Source organism: Prinia subflava, chromosome Z (genome assembly GCF_021018805.1).
Source record: "Prinia subflava isolate CZ2003 ecotype Zambia chromosome Z, Cam_Psub_1.2, whole genome shotgun sequence".
NCBI classification, from domain to species: domain Eukaryota; kingdom Metazoa; phylum Chordata; class Aves; order Passeriformes; family Cisticolidae; genus Prinia; species Prinia subflava.
Window position 1 is genome coordinate 86,199,344 of NC_086283.1, and position 16,960 is coordinate 86,216,303.

Sequence of the window (16,960 nt, forward strand, 5' to 3'; positions counted from 1 at the left end):
TTTCAGTTGTTTCAACAAAACCTTGTGCCTTTCTGACATCTTGTAACTAATATTTGGAGAGTGGACCAGGCAAATCTGCTTTCAAAACCACTCAAGAGAATTTTGATCACATATTTTGCTGAACATTATCAAACTGAAATATGATCCTATTTTAAGACAATTTTCTCAATTATCATTCTGATTCTTCTCTGCATCATTTTAGTATGTTCAAGAACCTGAAAGAATAAATGTTATGGTTCTTACTAATAAACTTAAAGGTGTCAGGAAGTAGCCACTGTCCCCAAAAATATCCTGTTACATAGGATATCATGTAGGAAGCTCATCAACATTAGCAGATGTAGGATCACCCAGTTTGCCAAGCAAGACATGAAGGGCAATTTGCACGACATGGAAACACCAAAGTAGTAACACACTCAAATTCAAACATCAACACAGGGACACAACTATAAGCTGTAAGTAATTCACAAACAGCAATGATTGCAGCAGGAAACATTTAAACTGTGGCAAATGTCATGTGCTAATTTCCCCATCCTAAAATGATATAACCAGGAGATTTCAAAACAGTGCTGGGTTGATGATATTTGCGGGCTTCATTCCCTCATACCAAGGAATAGGACCTGTCCTTGTGTCACAAACGTAATATAGTCACCTTGCTGTGACTATTCAAGACTTCTACTCTTTCTCCTGAAAAATGACAGGAAGTGTCAGTCATATTTATAGATTTCATGAGATCTAAATACAATTCTCTGAAGACAGAAGACACCTAATCTGTTGGTCAATCTCAACTTAGAAAAACCTATCCCGCTGAAGTTACAGGCCAGGCTAAAAACTGAGCTGCAAATGCCACATTTATAGAAACAGCAAGATTTTTTCTCTATTTCATTTTTTGTATTTCATGAAAAAAACCCAGAAGTCTACCCACAACACACACATATGGTTTGCATAAAGAAGGAGATGAACACATTCTAAATTCTCTAGATATGATGTTGCTCAAACTGAATTCTGACTTCATTGATGCTCAGGAGGTAACAAAGGAATAAGATTACTTACAGATTTAATAATTTGTTTTTTAAGTAAGTCATTACTAGGCAACAGCTGTTCCTGATAGTCCTCCATTTTTATGAAGTAATTATTTTTAAATATATGTATTTATTTATAGTCTATGTACACTCAAGCAGGAAACCAATCTTCTATGCTGCTAAAAAAAGCCAAACAAAATCCCTGTGTTGTTCACTGTACACCTTTACATGAAGAGATTAATGAAATTATTCTTTGTTACTCTTACAATTATTGCATATTTTTCTATAAATCAAGGCCATATTGTTTTGCTTTCAATACCTTAACTCTGTACATAAATATCTCCTAACAATCATTCTGTAGTCTCAAATCAACAGAGGTAGTTCATTTCAAAATGAACACTTACACAAATATGGCACAGAGATGTACTTCTCTTCAGCCAAACAACTGCTAACTCACAGGAGCCATTTCAAAGATGGCAAGTATCAGTCATCTTTACTATTTTGTCACCCTTTTTCTCTTGGACTTAAATAGTTACTGAAAGTATCATTTATAAATAGGATGATGCTCTCTAACCATTTTTCCAACTGAAACAGAATTAAATTTTTTCATTTTGCATCTCAGACAATAAGCACATTTCTAGTAAACAAGCAAATAAATAAATAAACTTTAAACTGCATTTCTGAAATGTTACAGGAGCAACCACCCAAATGAATTTTCAGATGTACTCAAACCCATGGCAGTGAGTAGCAGTTTAACTAAACTGAACTTAGAGAAGTCTAGTGAAGCACAAAACCAGTAAATTTAGAAACAAAAAACCTCCCCTTTAAGGAAAGCATTCATAAAGGCTATCACTCAGGTTAATTTTTTAATGAACAACATTGATTCAAAGGCTATTGCTGTTCACATAGAATTTAGGTGAATTCCTCATTATATTTATTTACCCAAATTTATGCAGGGCACCACTGACAGCTAGAGAGTTTTCAAGTATGTGCTAGTAAAATTCAGTCACATAACTAAAATATATAACTGTAAGCATTTTTTTTTGGTCTTTGAGATTGGGTTTTGTGTTTGGTTTGATTTTTCTTTTACTTTTTCTCAGTTATGTGTCTTTACCAGTGTTTCTCCTTTACATCAGACGCAAAAATTTAATGAATACACTTTTCACTAATCATGTTCTGAAGTTTTGCTTCCAAAATTTTCCATCATCACATCAGATGATAGGCAAATGAAAAAAATAATTTCTGCAAGATCTACAAATATACTAACATTACAGACTCTTAAACTAGAATAGATACATTTTATTGTAACAGTTACAAGTGCTTCCATTAAAAATTTGACAAATACCAGCCAGCACTAGTGTAGCAGTGTTATGTCACCTACGCTTCTGTATCAGAACCATTCACAGGAGCACAGCTCAGGGCACAAATTCACCTGCGCTATTGTATAGGCACCTGCCTGCCTGCATGAAGGTAAAACACAAAGAAAAGCAAACTTCTTACTTTATCTGATCTTTTGTATACTTATCTAAGCCTCAAGACACATGCTCTTGCCTTAATTGTAAGAAGGCAGTTAGTGCTAAAAGCAGATAACTTGTGCCATTTACTGTTTTTAAAAAGAAATCTCAGAACGAGTTTCTATTAGTACAAAAGTTAAGAAAAACTTACCTGATTTTTCAGTACATTTCCCCAAATCAGTCATCATTTCAACATCAGTTCTTAAGCTGTCCTGTAAAGCTCTTGAGCATTGCTCTTTCCTGCAGTGTCTGGGTTTGTACGGACATTAAGAGTAGGAAAAATGCAATTTTAACTATGACTGTTTCACTTCTTCCCATTTTAAAGAATAACTGTACCTGATGTTAAACATCTCTTTTGTGTTATTAGGGTAAAACTCCTGAGATTGCTAGGTAACTGGTAAAGTACAGATGAAGGTCATCAGCTTGGGCAAGTGATGCATTTCTTTATGAACAGAAGATGGTTGACACAGCTTCCCTGTTTACTGTATTTATGATGTGGGGTGTGTTCCTTCACACAGCATTTACACTGGATAGGCTCTAAAAGAAAAAAATGCTGAAACTAAGCATTGCTCTAAGCGGGATGCTGGAAAGAACAAAAATTCCTGAATAACATTTACGACAAAGACTCAAATATATCAAGAAGGCAGCAGGAGATATTGATACCTCAGCACTCAGGGAGGAAGGAAGCATGTTGAAGAAAGTCATGAAAACAAAGCCCTGCCTAAACATCTAAGAAGGTGTTTAGATCAGTATTTTGATACCGATCCAAATCACAGAATAATCTAATAGAAAGTACAAGATCTTAGAATAGTCATTTTATTCGCCGACCACAGCAGCAAGAACAAGGAGCCCATACACAAAAACAAATTTACAGGTGCTGTACACAAAAACTTCAAAGACAGGTAAGACTGCAGATCTTCAAAGACATGGTAGCACTCAAATCCTAGAGAAATCTTAACAATAGATAAGCAAACCATATGATTTTAAAGTGGTCTTCAGTAAAAAATTTCCTTCATTAAAAATATTGTTCCTGCTTTGAAGAAATGCAAAGTGGAAATATTTTAAGCACACAACATCTTAGCAGTTCTGAGAAGTCTTAAGATTATAAATGCAGTGCTTAGGAAGCAAAGCCAAAGGTACAAAAGTGTTATTATTCTAAGCGGGACAATGTACTGTTCAATTCCAAAACAGTCAACTATAGCACAAATGCAGATAGGAAAGCAAAGTGTAGGACTTAATTCTGAACTGCATGTATTCAGCACTTTAACTCTCTTACTTTTAAAACCTATCAAAAGCTTACAGATTGCCAAAATAGGCCACCATCACTGATCACTTTCTCTTTGCTCCCCCTATATAACAAAAAACTTCAGCATACAAAAATAACACAGCGTAACATTTCTGGGTCAGCAAAGTAAGAGGTCTCTCCAACAGTTTTTGCCCCATTGTTGCATACTTCCTGCCTCAGGAGACTGAATAAAATGTTACTAATTACCTTCTTACAACTGTTACAGTTTCTGTTACAGATTCACAAACAAGGGAGCAAAAAACATGCATTGCTCTGTGACCTGCTCAAGCACAACATCCTGCTATAGCTAGCCATGAAAATGATATCACACAGCAAAGTGAGGGTGAAAAGTGCCCATACATTTTGATTATTTGGCTATTTTAAAAACACTGTTTCTATGGTGTGGCGGAGCACTATTTCTTCACATTTTCAAGACAGGCCACATTTCCCACGAGTACACAAAGAACCACCTAAAGGCTTTCTTTAACAGACTTGCCATTAGAGTGGAAGAACCGTTGCCTCTAAGCCTTCAAAAAGTATGCACCAGCTGCCATCTCTGCAGTGGTTTCCCTACTGCCACGCTGCAAGCAATCAGAGAGGGTTTTTTTCTCCTTCCCCCACTACTCAAGCTTTCGGTATAAGATGTGTGCTCTGTTCCTCCCTTCCACACTGATGAAGGAAGCTGGAAACAGTATGGTCATCAAATCTCATGCTGATTTTGGAAACAAAATTCATCCAGCCTTCTCTAACTATCCCACAAATAACCCTTAAAAATGCCCGACATTTCTGTGGGCTGTAAACTGCAAATAGCATCCTGAGATGCTTGCCCTGCATGCAATGCATTATGATTTACCATGTGGGAACATGGAGTCAAATACTACACGGTTTAAAATTATGGAAGCACAGTAAGAAAAGTAACACCATTTAGACCTCATGAAGTTAAATTAACTCCTTTATGTTTTATTATTACCTACATTGCAGGAGAAAATAAAGGCAGAAAAAGAAAAAGAGTATTTTCTCAGATAGCACTAGTCAATTTTGTGATATCAGTCTCAGGGAGAAAAAAAAGTTTTCTCAGCTGCTGCTTTCTTCATGTATGTCCTCTGTTAGTCAGAAGACTTAATATCTATGAAATAGAGAGAATCGGCTGTACAAGAAAAGTTGATAAACCAAAGTAGAATCTTGTAATGCATGTTTTTGAATAATAAATGAAAGTACTAATGACTGGGATAGGTACATTTCAGTTGCTTAAAGAGTATACTATCAGCAAATTAAGACTGTTACCTTCAAAAAGGAGGAAATGAAGACACATACAGACACGAACAGCACTCTACTCAGCTCCAGTATGCAGCTGGCACCTCTGTACTGGTAAGCAAACAAGCTCTGAAAAGTTCCTAATAGCCAGTGCAACCCCTAAGCTACAGGATTCCAAGAAAACAGGGATCCCTTGGAGGAAGATGAGCCTGACTACAGATAATGGACCATGAGACTGCTCTCAACTAGCCAAGTTCCAAACTACTTGGGCCTTCAAGACCCAAGGACAACAGCCAAAGTTCCAGCAAAGGAAGAGGTGTTGGGTCACCCAGCAGTGTAAAGTGATTCAGTTACAGAGGTGAGCAAAGAATCACAGAATGGCTTGGGTTGTGAAGGACCTTTCAAGGTCATGTAGTCAAACCCCCCTGCAACAACATAGGAGCAAATGAAGTGTGGATTACACATGCCTTTAACAGTGCCCAGAGCTCTGCGACATAGATATGCTGTGATTCAGCTTTGAATGCCCACAAAACAGTCAGAAACTAAGAAAAGGTGAACAATATTTGTGTTACAGTTATACATACAACCATGGCCAAAATCAGTGGAAAAATTCCTACCAAATGCAGTAATCTGGTTGCTACCTCCAATTGTCATTTCTGGCCTTAGGAAGTTACAAGCTTGATTTCAGTAGTCTAATTAAACCAATCTCTATCATCCCACTGCTAATTCCTTCCAGATGACTGCAGTGGGAGTTGTACTGGTGGTGAGTCTGTCCTCCTTTTCCTTTTCTGTTCTATTCTGAGCAGGTAATATAACACAAGGCCAAAACATGAGTGCTCTAAATACCAATTATTAATTGCAATTTTGTAATCAACAGAATACATGACATATGATCTTAAGCAGACAAAAGCAATGAGTCTACCCTGTATCTGCACCATTTTGTCTTACTGTACCAACACTCTACACAGAAGTGTTTATCTTGGGGACAATTTTTCCAGAGTTGATCAGCCTTTAAGCAAAGTGGTTTTTTTTTAAAAAAATACCAACCGAACTGACTTAGAAGATGGGCAGAAAGATGTTTCTGATTGGCTCAGAAACAAAATAAAGACAAAAAAAAATCTCAAAACAAACAAACAAATATATAAAACCTCAACAACCCAAAAAACTAAACAGACAACCCCCTACCAAACAAAAAAAACCACACAAAAAACCCCCAAAGAACCAACCCTGCACTAAAAAAGAAAGGAAAAAAAGCCCCAACAACAACACCACCACCAAAAAGAGACAGAAAGAGCAAACCACATACTTACTTTACATTATCATCTTTAACCAGGCTAATAAGTGTAAACAGAAAGCTCACACATACTTATACAAACACACAAAATGCAGCATACACCATCATATAAAATGGCTTTCATAAACATAATGTATCATTTTTAAATGGCAAAGCACCAAGGAGCTCCAAAAAGTAAACCTAGTATAGCAATCATGGTAAAAAAATTGTAAAAAGCTTGGTGTGCTCTGGGAAAACATGTACAACCCTATAATGATAAAATGCAGAAAAGAGCAAACCAAACACATACAGAGAAATGTAGATCAGTCTGCAAGCAGCAAAGCACTCTTCAAGCCTTCCTCCTCAAAAAGCCAGGAATAAGCAGAACTCAGAGCAGCACAAACTGGAGTGCTCTCCCCACATCTATTATTTGTTCTGGAATTCTTAATAACAGCACTGGCCTCTTGCATGGAAAGTGTAGTCACTATACAGTTCACAGGTATGGACGAGTAAAGGTCTGACCTGTATGCTAAGTCATGCCATTACTAACAGGAATCTACTCAAAATAAGGCAGTGCCAACTTAATTTCTTGAGTTTGTAACAAAGAGGCCCCTGTAACAAGAAGCATATGGCTAAGGCTCTGTTTATGGTGATTCTCTACTTTGCCCAAATCAGATATTTCACATTAATCAACACAAAGTTCAGTTGTACTGAGAAACAAAAAACATTAGAACATTCTTTTAAGCTAATGCAAACGTGAGTCCTGTGGAAAACTATGTGATCTGCACAACACAGTGAATCAAAACATTGTGCTATTAGTACCAAATTAGGGTGACAAAATATTTAAAATAATTGCTTACATAACTATTGTGACAGCTGGAAAAACAAATACTCATTGTGTTCACCATGGAAATCAAGTTATCATCTCCTTAGTTAATGTCTTGATGAGACTTTTAAGTTTCTTACTTTTGTTTCCTCTTTAAAATGCAGTTAATATCTACCAAGAATATACGGTGCTATACGGTTACTGATCAGTCAGCTGTAGTTTTGCTTACAAAAAACCCCAAACCATTGGGGCTTTGACATCTAAACTTAGAGCAGCTTCTTATTTGATTCCCTAATAATTTTCTTTTTTTTTAATAGAGGATATATTGCCACAGTGCAAAATACCCTTTTTCATTTTTAAAAATGAAAATGCATATTAAAAATGTGGTTTGCATCTTACTTAGCCTCTTTTACAACATGATACATGTGTAATAGTTGTACTGCCACTACTACAGGTCTCTTGGAATCAGCAGGCAGCTGAAAATACCTCATGGCAAAAATCAGTATCACAATGATAGTCACCTATGGAATTCTGATTAGGAAATTTCAAACAGACCACATCTCAAAATTTCTCAAAATTACCACTCCAGCATTTAAATTTTGTGTATTGTTCTTTCACCTCAAAATACTTCAGTATGCTATAGAACTTAAAAGAAAAAATAACCCATTCATTAAAATCCTAATTCTGCAGATTTCATGAACAGGTAACATTGCTTACAGTAATAACTCTGTCATGTGCTTAAACTGTTAAGACCCTTGTTCCACATTTTGCTGATGAAATTTTCACTTGTTTTAATTTTTAAAGGCCGCATTTCTCTAAAGCAATCATATCCATTGGGAGATAAAATAATCAGTGTCTGTTTCTTTAAACTGAGGAAAACCCAGCAGTTTTCCTGGTTATTAAAACATACTTGTAAATATGATATGTATACACAGAGATAACTTGTAGCCCACGATAAAACTGTTTACTAAAATAATTCCAAAAACAATTCCAAAGCCAGCTTGCTTTGTGGGAAAAGTGAATTAGAGAAAGTATGATGCAGTATCAACAATTCCAAGCTGAAAACACTGCTTCTACTGCTGGTATTTTTACTTCCTTTCCATTTCACAAGCCACTTTTATCTCATTGATTCTGTCATTTCCCTGCCTACTTCCCCATAAAATGGATCTATTAAGCGTAATAGCCATCCTGGATCTCCTGAAGCAGAACAGTTACACACCAGCCCCAACTTCATTCCCTTCCCAGACCAGGATCCTCTGTCCCACGAAATATCACTGCTTCTAGAGCAGTAACATTCCAGGTTGCTTTTTGAATTTTACCCGTCTCTTTGAGAGGGTCTAACCCTTACCTCAGTACTCAGCAAGACAAGAGCACATTTTGTGCACTACACATGTGGGTAGTGAACGAATACCTGTTTATCTGAGACAAAACTTAGCGTGTAGCAGATATCAGCGTTGCTTCCTTCCTCTTAACGGCCCCCCAGCCCCCCACCACAGACACACAAACACATCTGAGAGCAGGGGAGGCTGTTCGGAGCAATTTAACAAGCAAAGGAGTGATGAGTGGCTGCTGGTCTCGGAGCAAGAGACCAGCTGGCCTAGGGCCGGCAAGGGTACACGAAAAAGGGATGGAGACAGGAACAGTCGCCGCTGCCGAGGTGCTACTCGGAGGCGCACGGCACGATCGGCCGGAGGGTAGGGCACTGTGATCAACCCTGTCTGCGAGCAACAGGGGCTTCAAGGGCAGCCCCAGCGGCGGCCGAGCAGCCTCAGCACGCACGCCGGGGAGGAGGGAGCCCCGCGGCCCCGGAGCGGCCCGGGCACGGCCTCGGCGCGGCCCCAGGGCTCCCGAGGAGCGGCTCCCACCCGAGGAGCGGCTTCGCTCAGCGCCCGGCGGCGGCCGCGGCCCCCGCGCCCACCCCGCGGCAGCACCAGGCCGCTCCGCTCCGCCGCACCCCCCGCCCGCCTCGGGCGCAGCGAGGCTCGGGCCGCCCCCCCGCCCAGCCCGTACCTCGGCTGAGATCGAGGGACACGTTCTCCTCGCCGCTGTCGTTCCGACCTGCGGGGACGGGGGGAGAGAAGCGCGTTAGACGGGCGGGGAGGAAGAAGCCGGGGACGGGGAGAAGAAAGGTTGGAGAGGAGGGGGGGGGCGCCGGGGGGCACCGTGGCGGTGGGGGCGCCGGCGGGGCGGCCCGCGGGACGCGCCTCACCTCGGATGCGGAGGTGCCTCAGCGAGCGGGCGCGGAGCGTCGCCGCCATGTTTGCGGCCCCGCAGCCACAACACCGGAAACCTCGTCCGCTCTCGCGAGGGCAGGCGCGCGGAGCCGCCGGCGAGAAGGGCGCCCCCCCCCGGGCGCCTCCCCCCGCACCGCGGGAGCGGGGCGCGCGCGGAGCGGCCTGGCAACGGAGAGTGCTCGTCCCTCCCCACGTTTTGTTTAGTTTTGTTTTGTTTTGTTTGTTTTGGTTTGTTTTTTGGTGTGTTAGTTTTGGTTTTGGTCTTGTTGCATCTTCGTTTGTTTCTTTGTTTCTTTCGGGGTTTGCCCGCCCGGTTTCTCGGCCTTGTCATGAGGTGGTAATTCACGTGGGTGCGGCGTGACCGTGGGCTTTGTACGCCGGATGTTTTCTGCTTTTTAAAGCGTGAAGTAATTAAAAACAGGAAAAAAGAAATAGCTTTTCGTCGCATGTTTGCTTTGTAAGCAGCAGGCCTCTCGGTAGGCTCAAATGCTGATCTACTTCTTACTGCTTTTACATTTGTGAAACTTAATAAAATAAAGGCATATGAAAAAAAAAAAGCAACCCACAAAAACAAACAAACGACACCCCCCCCCCTCCTCCCCCTAGTGTGGTAAAGAACACTGCAAGAAACTTCCCACTGCAAGAAACCCTGCACTGACATACTGGCTCCTCTTCAGGGAGAAGTTTAAATTTGCCAGTAGCACCCCACATGCTATGCTAGCATCCTGATGCTGTGGACAGCCACAGACAAGGCAAATCCCTGCACTCTGAGATCCCAAATTCTCTAGACCAAATCCACCAAATAATTAGGAAGCTGACATGTGGAAGTAGCCAGCTATATAAAAAATACCTTCACAAAATTTGATAACTGTTTTCCTCATTTCTAGCCAATCATTTTCCAGTCTGAATTTTCCGTCTTCTCTTGAGGTCTTTCAATTCAGATCCAGCATTATTTTAAAAAATCTGGGTTTTTTAAGTATTCATTAACATTAAATTTCTACTGAAAATTTTTACACTTACTGGTGCACTTCTAAAACATTAATACTGATTTAGTTATTTACAAAATAACTATTTGGTAAGACAGAGTGGCAAAACTTTTTGGCATATCAATTAATGCCAGACATAGAAGAATCTTATTCTAATATATCAAGTGCACTTAATCTAAAATACGATTTTCAAAACCTTATGCAACATGATTTTTGCTTGTTAAATACAACGCTAATGTTTTGGAGGAACCAAAGATTCTGAAAATTAAAAGCTCTAAACAACAAAATCTCATCTGTCCATAACGCAGGAAGAGGTTGAACTTCCATGAGCAGTTTCATCAATGTGCCTGAGGGCTGTTTAGGATTTCATGTCCAGGGAACCCTTGACCTCCTGAAAATTAACTGCTTCTGGTGGTAGCAATGCTGCATCCTATTTACTACAAATTCTGCTGTTGTCTAACTATTTTCACATAACTTTGACTCGCCACTAAACATTGGCCCAGTGTGGATCGGATTTGAATTTATAATGTCTGTGTAAAGTGCTTTGGACACATTCTAAATGCTACTGCCATTCAGCACTCGCTCTTCTCCAAGAGACACAAAGTCTGGGAGACATGAGGTATTTCAAGAGAACCCAAACATTATATTTCAACAAGGGAGAATAAGAAAGGAGTAATGTTTTAATTCCAGATTTTGTAACTTTTTTTTCTTGCAGACATCCTTCAATAATCAAAGTATTACAGTTATCTTGAGGGGCTTTAGTTTCCTGTGTCTTTTTCACCCTATTTATATTTGGATTCTTCAGGCAAAATTGAGGTTGTCTCTGATAATGATACATAAAAGAATGTCATAATGTCAATCATAAGTGCTAATCCACAAGGCTGTGCTAAAAGAAGTTTGAGGTATAATTTATTTTTGCCACAACTGGAAAAAAAAATAAAAAGGAAATGGAACCTTATATTTTTAATTTTTCATTGTGGTGAAATGAAAAAGAATGAGAATACATTAACCCTAACTACCACTTAGATCCCTTTGAAAACAACCAAACAAACAATAAAGCCAACAGCCCCATACATAAGGCTGCAAGGAGAGGGCCTTAAAATGTTGTGGTCATCGCTGGCCTGAGATGTTCTCACCCTAGGAGAGTAGAGGACATTTTTGGATCTGTTGTTGGAGCTTTTCCTATGTTCTAGTCTTCACTCAAATGTGGAGAAAGAATCACAGAAGTTTATTTAAAAAGTCATAAAAGTTCCTTACCTGTCAGATTTTTACACACTTTTATCAACACTATTGCTCCCAAGTATGCAGAAGGGGAATAATATGGAGAGGGAAAAATCTCTTTCTCCCCTTTGGAAGGGGAAAATTCATACCAAAGAGAAAGTTAACTTCTGCACTTGGCTTGTGTGTCACAGATTACAGCTGATCCGGTGTATAGCTGCCTCTTCTATTTATTTTTTTGTCTTTCAGTGTCTGAAACATAATACATCAAATCACTATAAATCCAATCAAAGAAAAGATAGATTAGTGGCCAAATGAGGAGACAGAATGCTTCAATTTAATTCTTCCTTTTTAATTTTATGTGAAAGTAGTTTATTTCTCTATGTAGTTTAGTAAATCCCCAAAAGGAGACACAGGGACACACTGTGAAAGCAGGCTTTCCTGTAAGCTGCTGGTGTATTTCCTTTCTCAACTGCAATGCATGACACATGAGACCATAACAACACTCTAGTGTCACCTGGAGGTTTGCAGAAGCAGGTTGGTCTTGAAAACAGAGTAAAATGTTTCTACATGTTCAAGGACTGGAAAGAGACTTCTAAAACTTGAGGCACATTTCTGTGCATGCATGCAAGGGGCTCAAAAAGAAACTGCTTTGTTCCTTACTTTTTCAATCAAAAATTGTTGCTTTTCCCCCTTCATGTGTGGGGCAGCCTTTTTACATACTGAACAGGAATATGCCATATGCTGTAGCAGATACTACTAAATGAATTATAAATCTTCAAAAATTAAAATCCAAAATAAAGACCAAAAAGGGAATCTTTTCAGTGGTTTGGAATCAAATAAAGAAAGCTAGTGGCAGAGCCTTTACTGTCTTGAATCATTTAAACTCCATGGAGATGAATATGGATGTGCAATGTACACCAGCTGCAGCCTGTCCATCATATAAATGTAAAAGAAAAAACATAAACTTGAATCAAGCTATGCAGCAAGATGCCAACTCACTGAATTCAACTGAGCTACTGTGATTTGTAGGTGAAGAATATTTTTTCTTATTCCAATGTGCTTGTAATACTCTTCTTTAATTTGCAATATCATAAAATAGGCTATAAATAAATGATAAATACTGAATGACAATTGGAAAAACAGGAGGAGGAGAAAATCTAGTGAATGGGATCAAAAGGTTAAAATCCCTTCTTTGCTATTTCTATACTGTTAACAAGAGATTTTGTAATCACTATTTCTTTAGTTTTATTCTTGACATGAAGCCCATCAAACTGCAGGGACCATGATAACACATGAGCTCTGTTCTCTGTAGCTAAGAAATACTATCAATGGAAGTATAAAAAAGAAAGATATAAAGAAACCGTCACTGAATGAAGTAACTCAGAAGTTTATCAGACATTGGTTTGTCCATATAATGTCACAAAAATAATTTGACCTGATTTTTCTTATCTTAAAAAAAAAAATCTCAGCCTGTAAAAATGTCTGTCTGAGCAGCAGCTCAGAGTCAGGTCAAGAAAGACACTGAGGTAGTTGAGTGAGTCCAGAGAAGGGCAGTGGTGCTAGGGAAGGGTCTGGAGGCCTATGAGGAGTGGCTGAGGGAGCTGGGGTTGTTAGCCTGGAGGAGGCTTGGGAGACACCTTATCAGCTGCCTGACAGGGGTTGTATCTAGTGAGGTGGGGTGAGTGATCTCTTCTCCCAAGCAATAGGACAAGAGGAAATGCAGGGGAGATTTAGACTAGATAATAGGAAAGATTTCTTCACTGTAAAGTTGGTCAAGCATTGGAACAAGCTGCCCAGAAAGTGGTGGAATCACCCTTCGTGGAGGTATTTAAAAGCTGTGAACCGTAAGACAAGGTGTTTAGGGATACACTGTAGTGACGGTCTTGGTAGTGCTGGGTTAATAGTTGGACTCAATGATCTTAGATACCCTTTGCAACTTAACAATTCTGAGAGTCTAAGAATGGGTCCTGGTAGATTTTTGGTTTAGAAGTTCTACTGTTTCAGTCAAATCAATGACCAGTGGTAATTCTGAAGCAATACACAGGTCCTAGAGCAGACCTGCACAATGCCTGACCCCTGGGCATCCATGCACTGAAATTCTCAAACCTCCCTGTGCTTCAAAGTTGGCATAAAGTGGTACAAGCCTGCATATCACACCTCCATCCAGCTACAGAGCAGTGTGTGGGAAGATGCAGCTGCAGCTCTGGTCTTGTGTGCCTGTAGTGCAACAGAGGGACCTCCTAGGGAGAGGGTTGTGCTTCAAGATTGAAAAGTCATCCTCTTCAGATGCTGTGAGGAAGGGAACAAGGGGGAAAAGGTGACCTCATTAGCTGCAATCTACATAAATCAAAGTCCTTTAATGTGCCATTCTTGAGATTTGGTTCTGTGTCCCCATAAGACAGCAACAGGCAGAAATAGAAGGGTCCTTCCTCCTGAATGTAAATTATCTGACTCCCAGGAACAGAGTCTTTTTGCTTCGGGTACTACCGGAGGATCTGAGAAGAATTCAGTGTGGCCGGAGCTGGGTTGAAAACCTAGCAGAATCTGGGATATTGGGAAGGACAGAGGTTTTTCAAATGGAATTGCAATGTGAAACCGGGGATATTGCATTTTACACACATCTGCTCCCTTGGGGAATCCATCTGGCTCATGAGGTCACCTGGGGAGGGAAGTGGTGCCATGGATATCCTGAAAATATGTGGTGGGAGTTCTTTGGACAGTCTTGCACTGGTCTTGAGCCAAAACTGTCTGATTTAGGCAATGTGACAGCAAAGGCCATCAAGGTCCAATGCCCGGGGATGTTTCCTGGCAGAGTTTTAAATGACTAGTATGGACAGAGCTATGGGCTGCATCTGGTTATAGGCAGGTTGTGGGTAAACTGCCCAGATTGGTACTGTGCAGAGAGTAAGTCAAGCAAGGAAGACTTTAGTGGGTCAGTACTGGGTTTAAGTGGATGCTGAATATTTTTTTGCTGAGCTTTTGATCCATATGTTAGATTTTTTGATTTGACCATTTTGGTCTCATGTTTACCAAACAACTTGGAGAAAAATAAATAGGCAATTTGCAGTTGCTTCTACTGGGCTTGCTTTTTGAGGTGTGAATGCTCTTCTGGCTTATATGCTATATTCCTAAAATATTTTGGTGCTAACCTTTTCAAATACAATTAACTAGGTGTATTTCTATGTATACTGTTACGTAAAATGAGTTCTATAGGCACTATTTTAAGTATCAGTAAAATAGTTGTCAAAAGTAATGTAATTTGCTATAAACAACCCCACAATACTTAAAAGAATTTTAGCTCAGTAAATTTCTTTTTTTTTTCCTAAAATTGCTCTGATTTTGGAAACTATCATAATCTAAGTTAATTCACAAAGACAGTATCCTTAAATAAATAAATAAAGACAAGGTAATAAAAACAACCAGAACTGATGGCAGTTTTTTGTAGTGTTAGTATTTCTTTGGTACCCCATAATGGAAGAATTTTTAAAAATGAACATACAGTGCATAGCAGAAAATTAACCAAGAGCAGCAGTAAGTATTGTACTAAAGCAATAACAGTCAGTGGCAACATAACAGAATGTCATGTGCTGCAACGAGTCCTCCTGATTAACTGGGCAGGTTGCTAACTAGATTGTTAATTAGTACTACTTTATATTTAGGCACCTGTTCATGTGAGATTTTTGCCAGCATTCCTCACTGTATAATCCTATTGAAGCTGTGAAAAGCAGCAGGTGTTTAGTTTGTGTATGGTGATAATAATTACACCTGAGGAAAAAACTTTAACAAAACACAGATGCTGTTTCTGTCCAAATAAACTCCAGTAATAGTGTTGAAGCTCTATGTAGGGATAATTTATCATCTATTGATACAAAATCTATATGACAGCAGAAACTATTTTTTGTAATTCATAGTCTTTTCTTAAAAACTGAAGAAGCCCATTAATATCTTCTTTGGATGCTGGCTGACAAACACTGGCTAACATTTTAATAGCAATGCTGTTATACATCATGGTATCCATACTGAAATATTTGGATATTGGAGATTCTCAGCAGCCAGTGATTGCCATTAGAACATGCTTCAATCTCTTACATGGTCAGTAGACCAGCAGGTAGCTTACTATGAATACAGAAGCAGAAAAATGGATGGGATAGAAAAGGATATATTTTTAAGTTTAAATTGGCAGTTTTAAGATTTAATTATATATAGCATCTCAACTTGAATACTAAAGAAAACTCCCCCAAATACTGAGGGTAGAGGAAGGTATGTTTGACCTGATTTTAAATGCTGTGGAATAAACAGCCTAGAACTCAAAATACAAGAATTATAAGTCTCCTCAATGCCTGTTGAGTCATTAAACTTCTGCTGGTGTCACCCACGGAGTTAGGAATCTTGCACCAAAAAAAACCAAACCAAAACACACACACACACAAAACCCCAAAACAAACAAACAAACAAACAAACAAACAACAACAAAGGGGCATTTAAACAGAGCAGATTTTAAAAATGAAATAAAAATGAAAGTGCCAGGGCCAGGAATGCAGAAGTAGGGGAACAGTTTAAAAGGATGAAAAGAGAAAGGAACAAGGAAGTAGAAAAGTGAAGAACAGAATGCAGTTGTCAGATGGTCAAGGAAAAGAGGAATAATTATGGGGAACAGGAAGTAATTGAGTAAAAAAAAGTATAGAGAACATCTCAGGCAGTGAAAGGAGGTAATGACAGTAAAATATAGGATTTCTTTGGATCAATACATATGAAGAAACTGGGCTTACCTGTGTGAGCTGGAAGATGTGTGACATTGTCCAAGGCAGGAGAGCATGGAAGAAGCTGAGATGTGGGAGAAGGGAAGGGAGCTTGGCAGTGTGTTCCTTCTGTCAGCAGCAAAAATGGACAAGAGCCCCGTATTGTGTGTCTGTGTTTTGTGTACATTTTCCACCTGAAGCACACCCACACGTAAATGAAGGATCAAGCAGCTTTTCCTGTTAAGAACTTGAAAATCAGGAATCAGGCCAAAGGGAAAAAAAATTAAAAGCAAGAGAAAAAGCCAGTGCTAATTTTTTCTTTCTTTGTCTGTCTCATGATGCCTGAGCAGTGGGATTTCATGATATTACTAATGTAATGCAAATTGTATAATATTTCTTATAACCCTTGGAATCTATCTAATTCACATTTCGTTCATGTTTGTGTTGACATTTTGCATACTTACTTTCTGCCTAGTAGTGAATACTTTAAATTCAAGCAATATTTATGTGTCTCTGTGTTAAAAGATTCACAGATTATATGTAGCAAAGCCCACAATATAAAAAGCCTCCAGCAAGAAACTTTATATATTTATTAACATCTTAATCTTT

The 16,960-nt window shown here is 39.3% G+C and overlaps 1 protein-coding gene across 2 annotated transcripts in view; it reads right to left on the reverse strand.

Moving 5' to 3' along the window:
* The window catches only part of RICTOR (RPTOR independent companion of MTOR complex 2), a 77,880-nt gene extending 68,389 nt beyond the window's left edge, over positions 1–9,491 (reverse strand). For both annotated transcript variants that reach the window (XM_063423651.1, XM_063423650.1), the window contains exons 1-2: positions 9,381–9,491; positions 9,182–9,229 (exon numbers count right to left, since the gene is read on the reverse strand). In XM_063423651.1, coding sequence (XP_063279721.1) covers positions 9,182–9,229; positions 9,381–9,429 — 97 coding nt within the window. In that variant the 5' untranslated portion in view covers positions 9,430–9,491. The remainder of the gene's footprint in view (positions 1–9,181; positions 9,230–9,380) is intronic.
* Between the last annotated feature and the right edge of the window lie 7,469 nt (positions 9,492–16,960).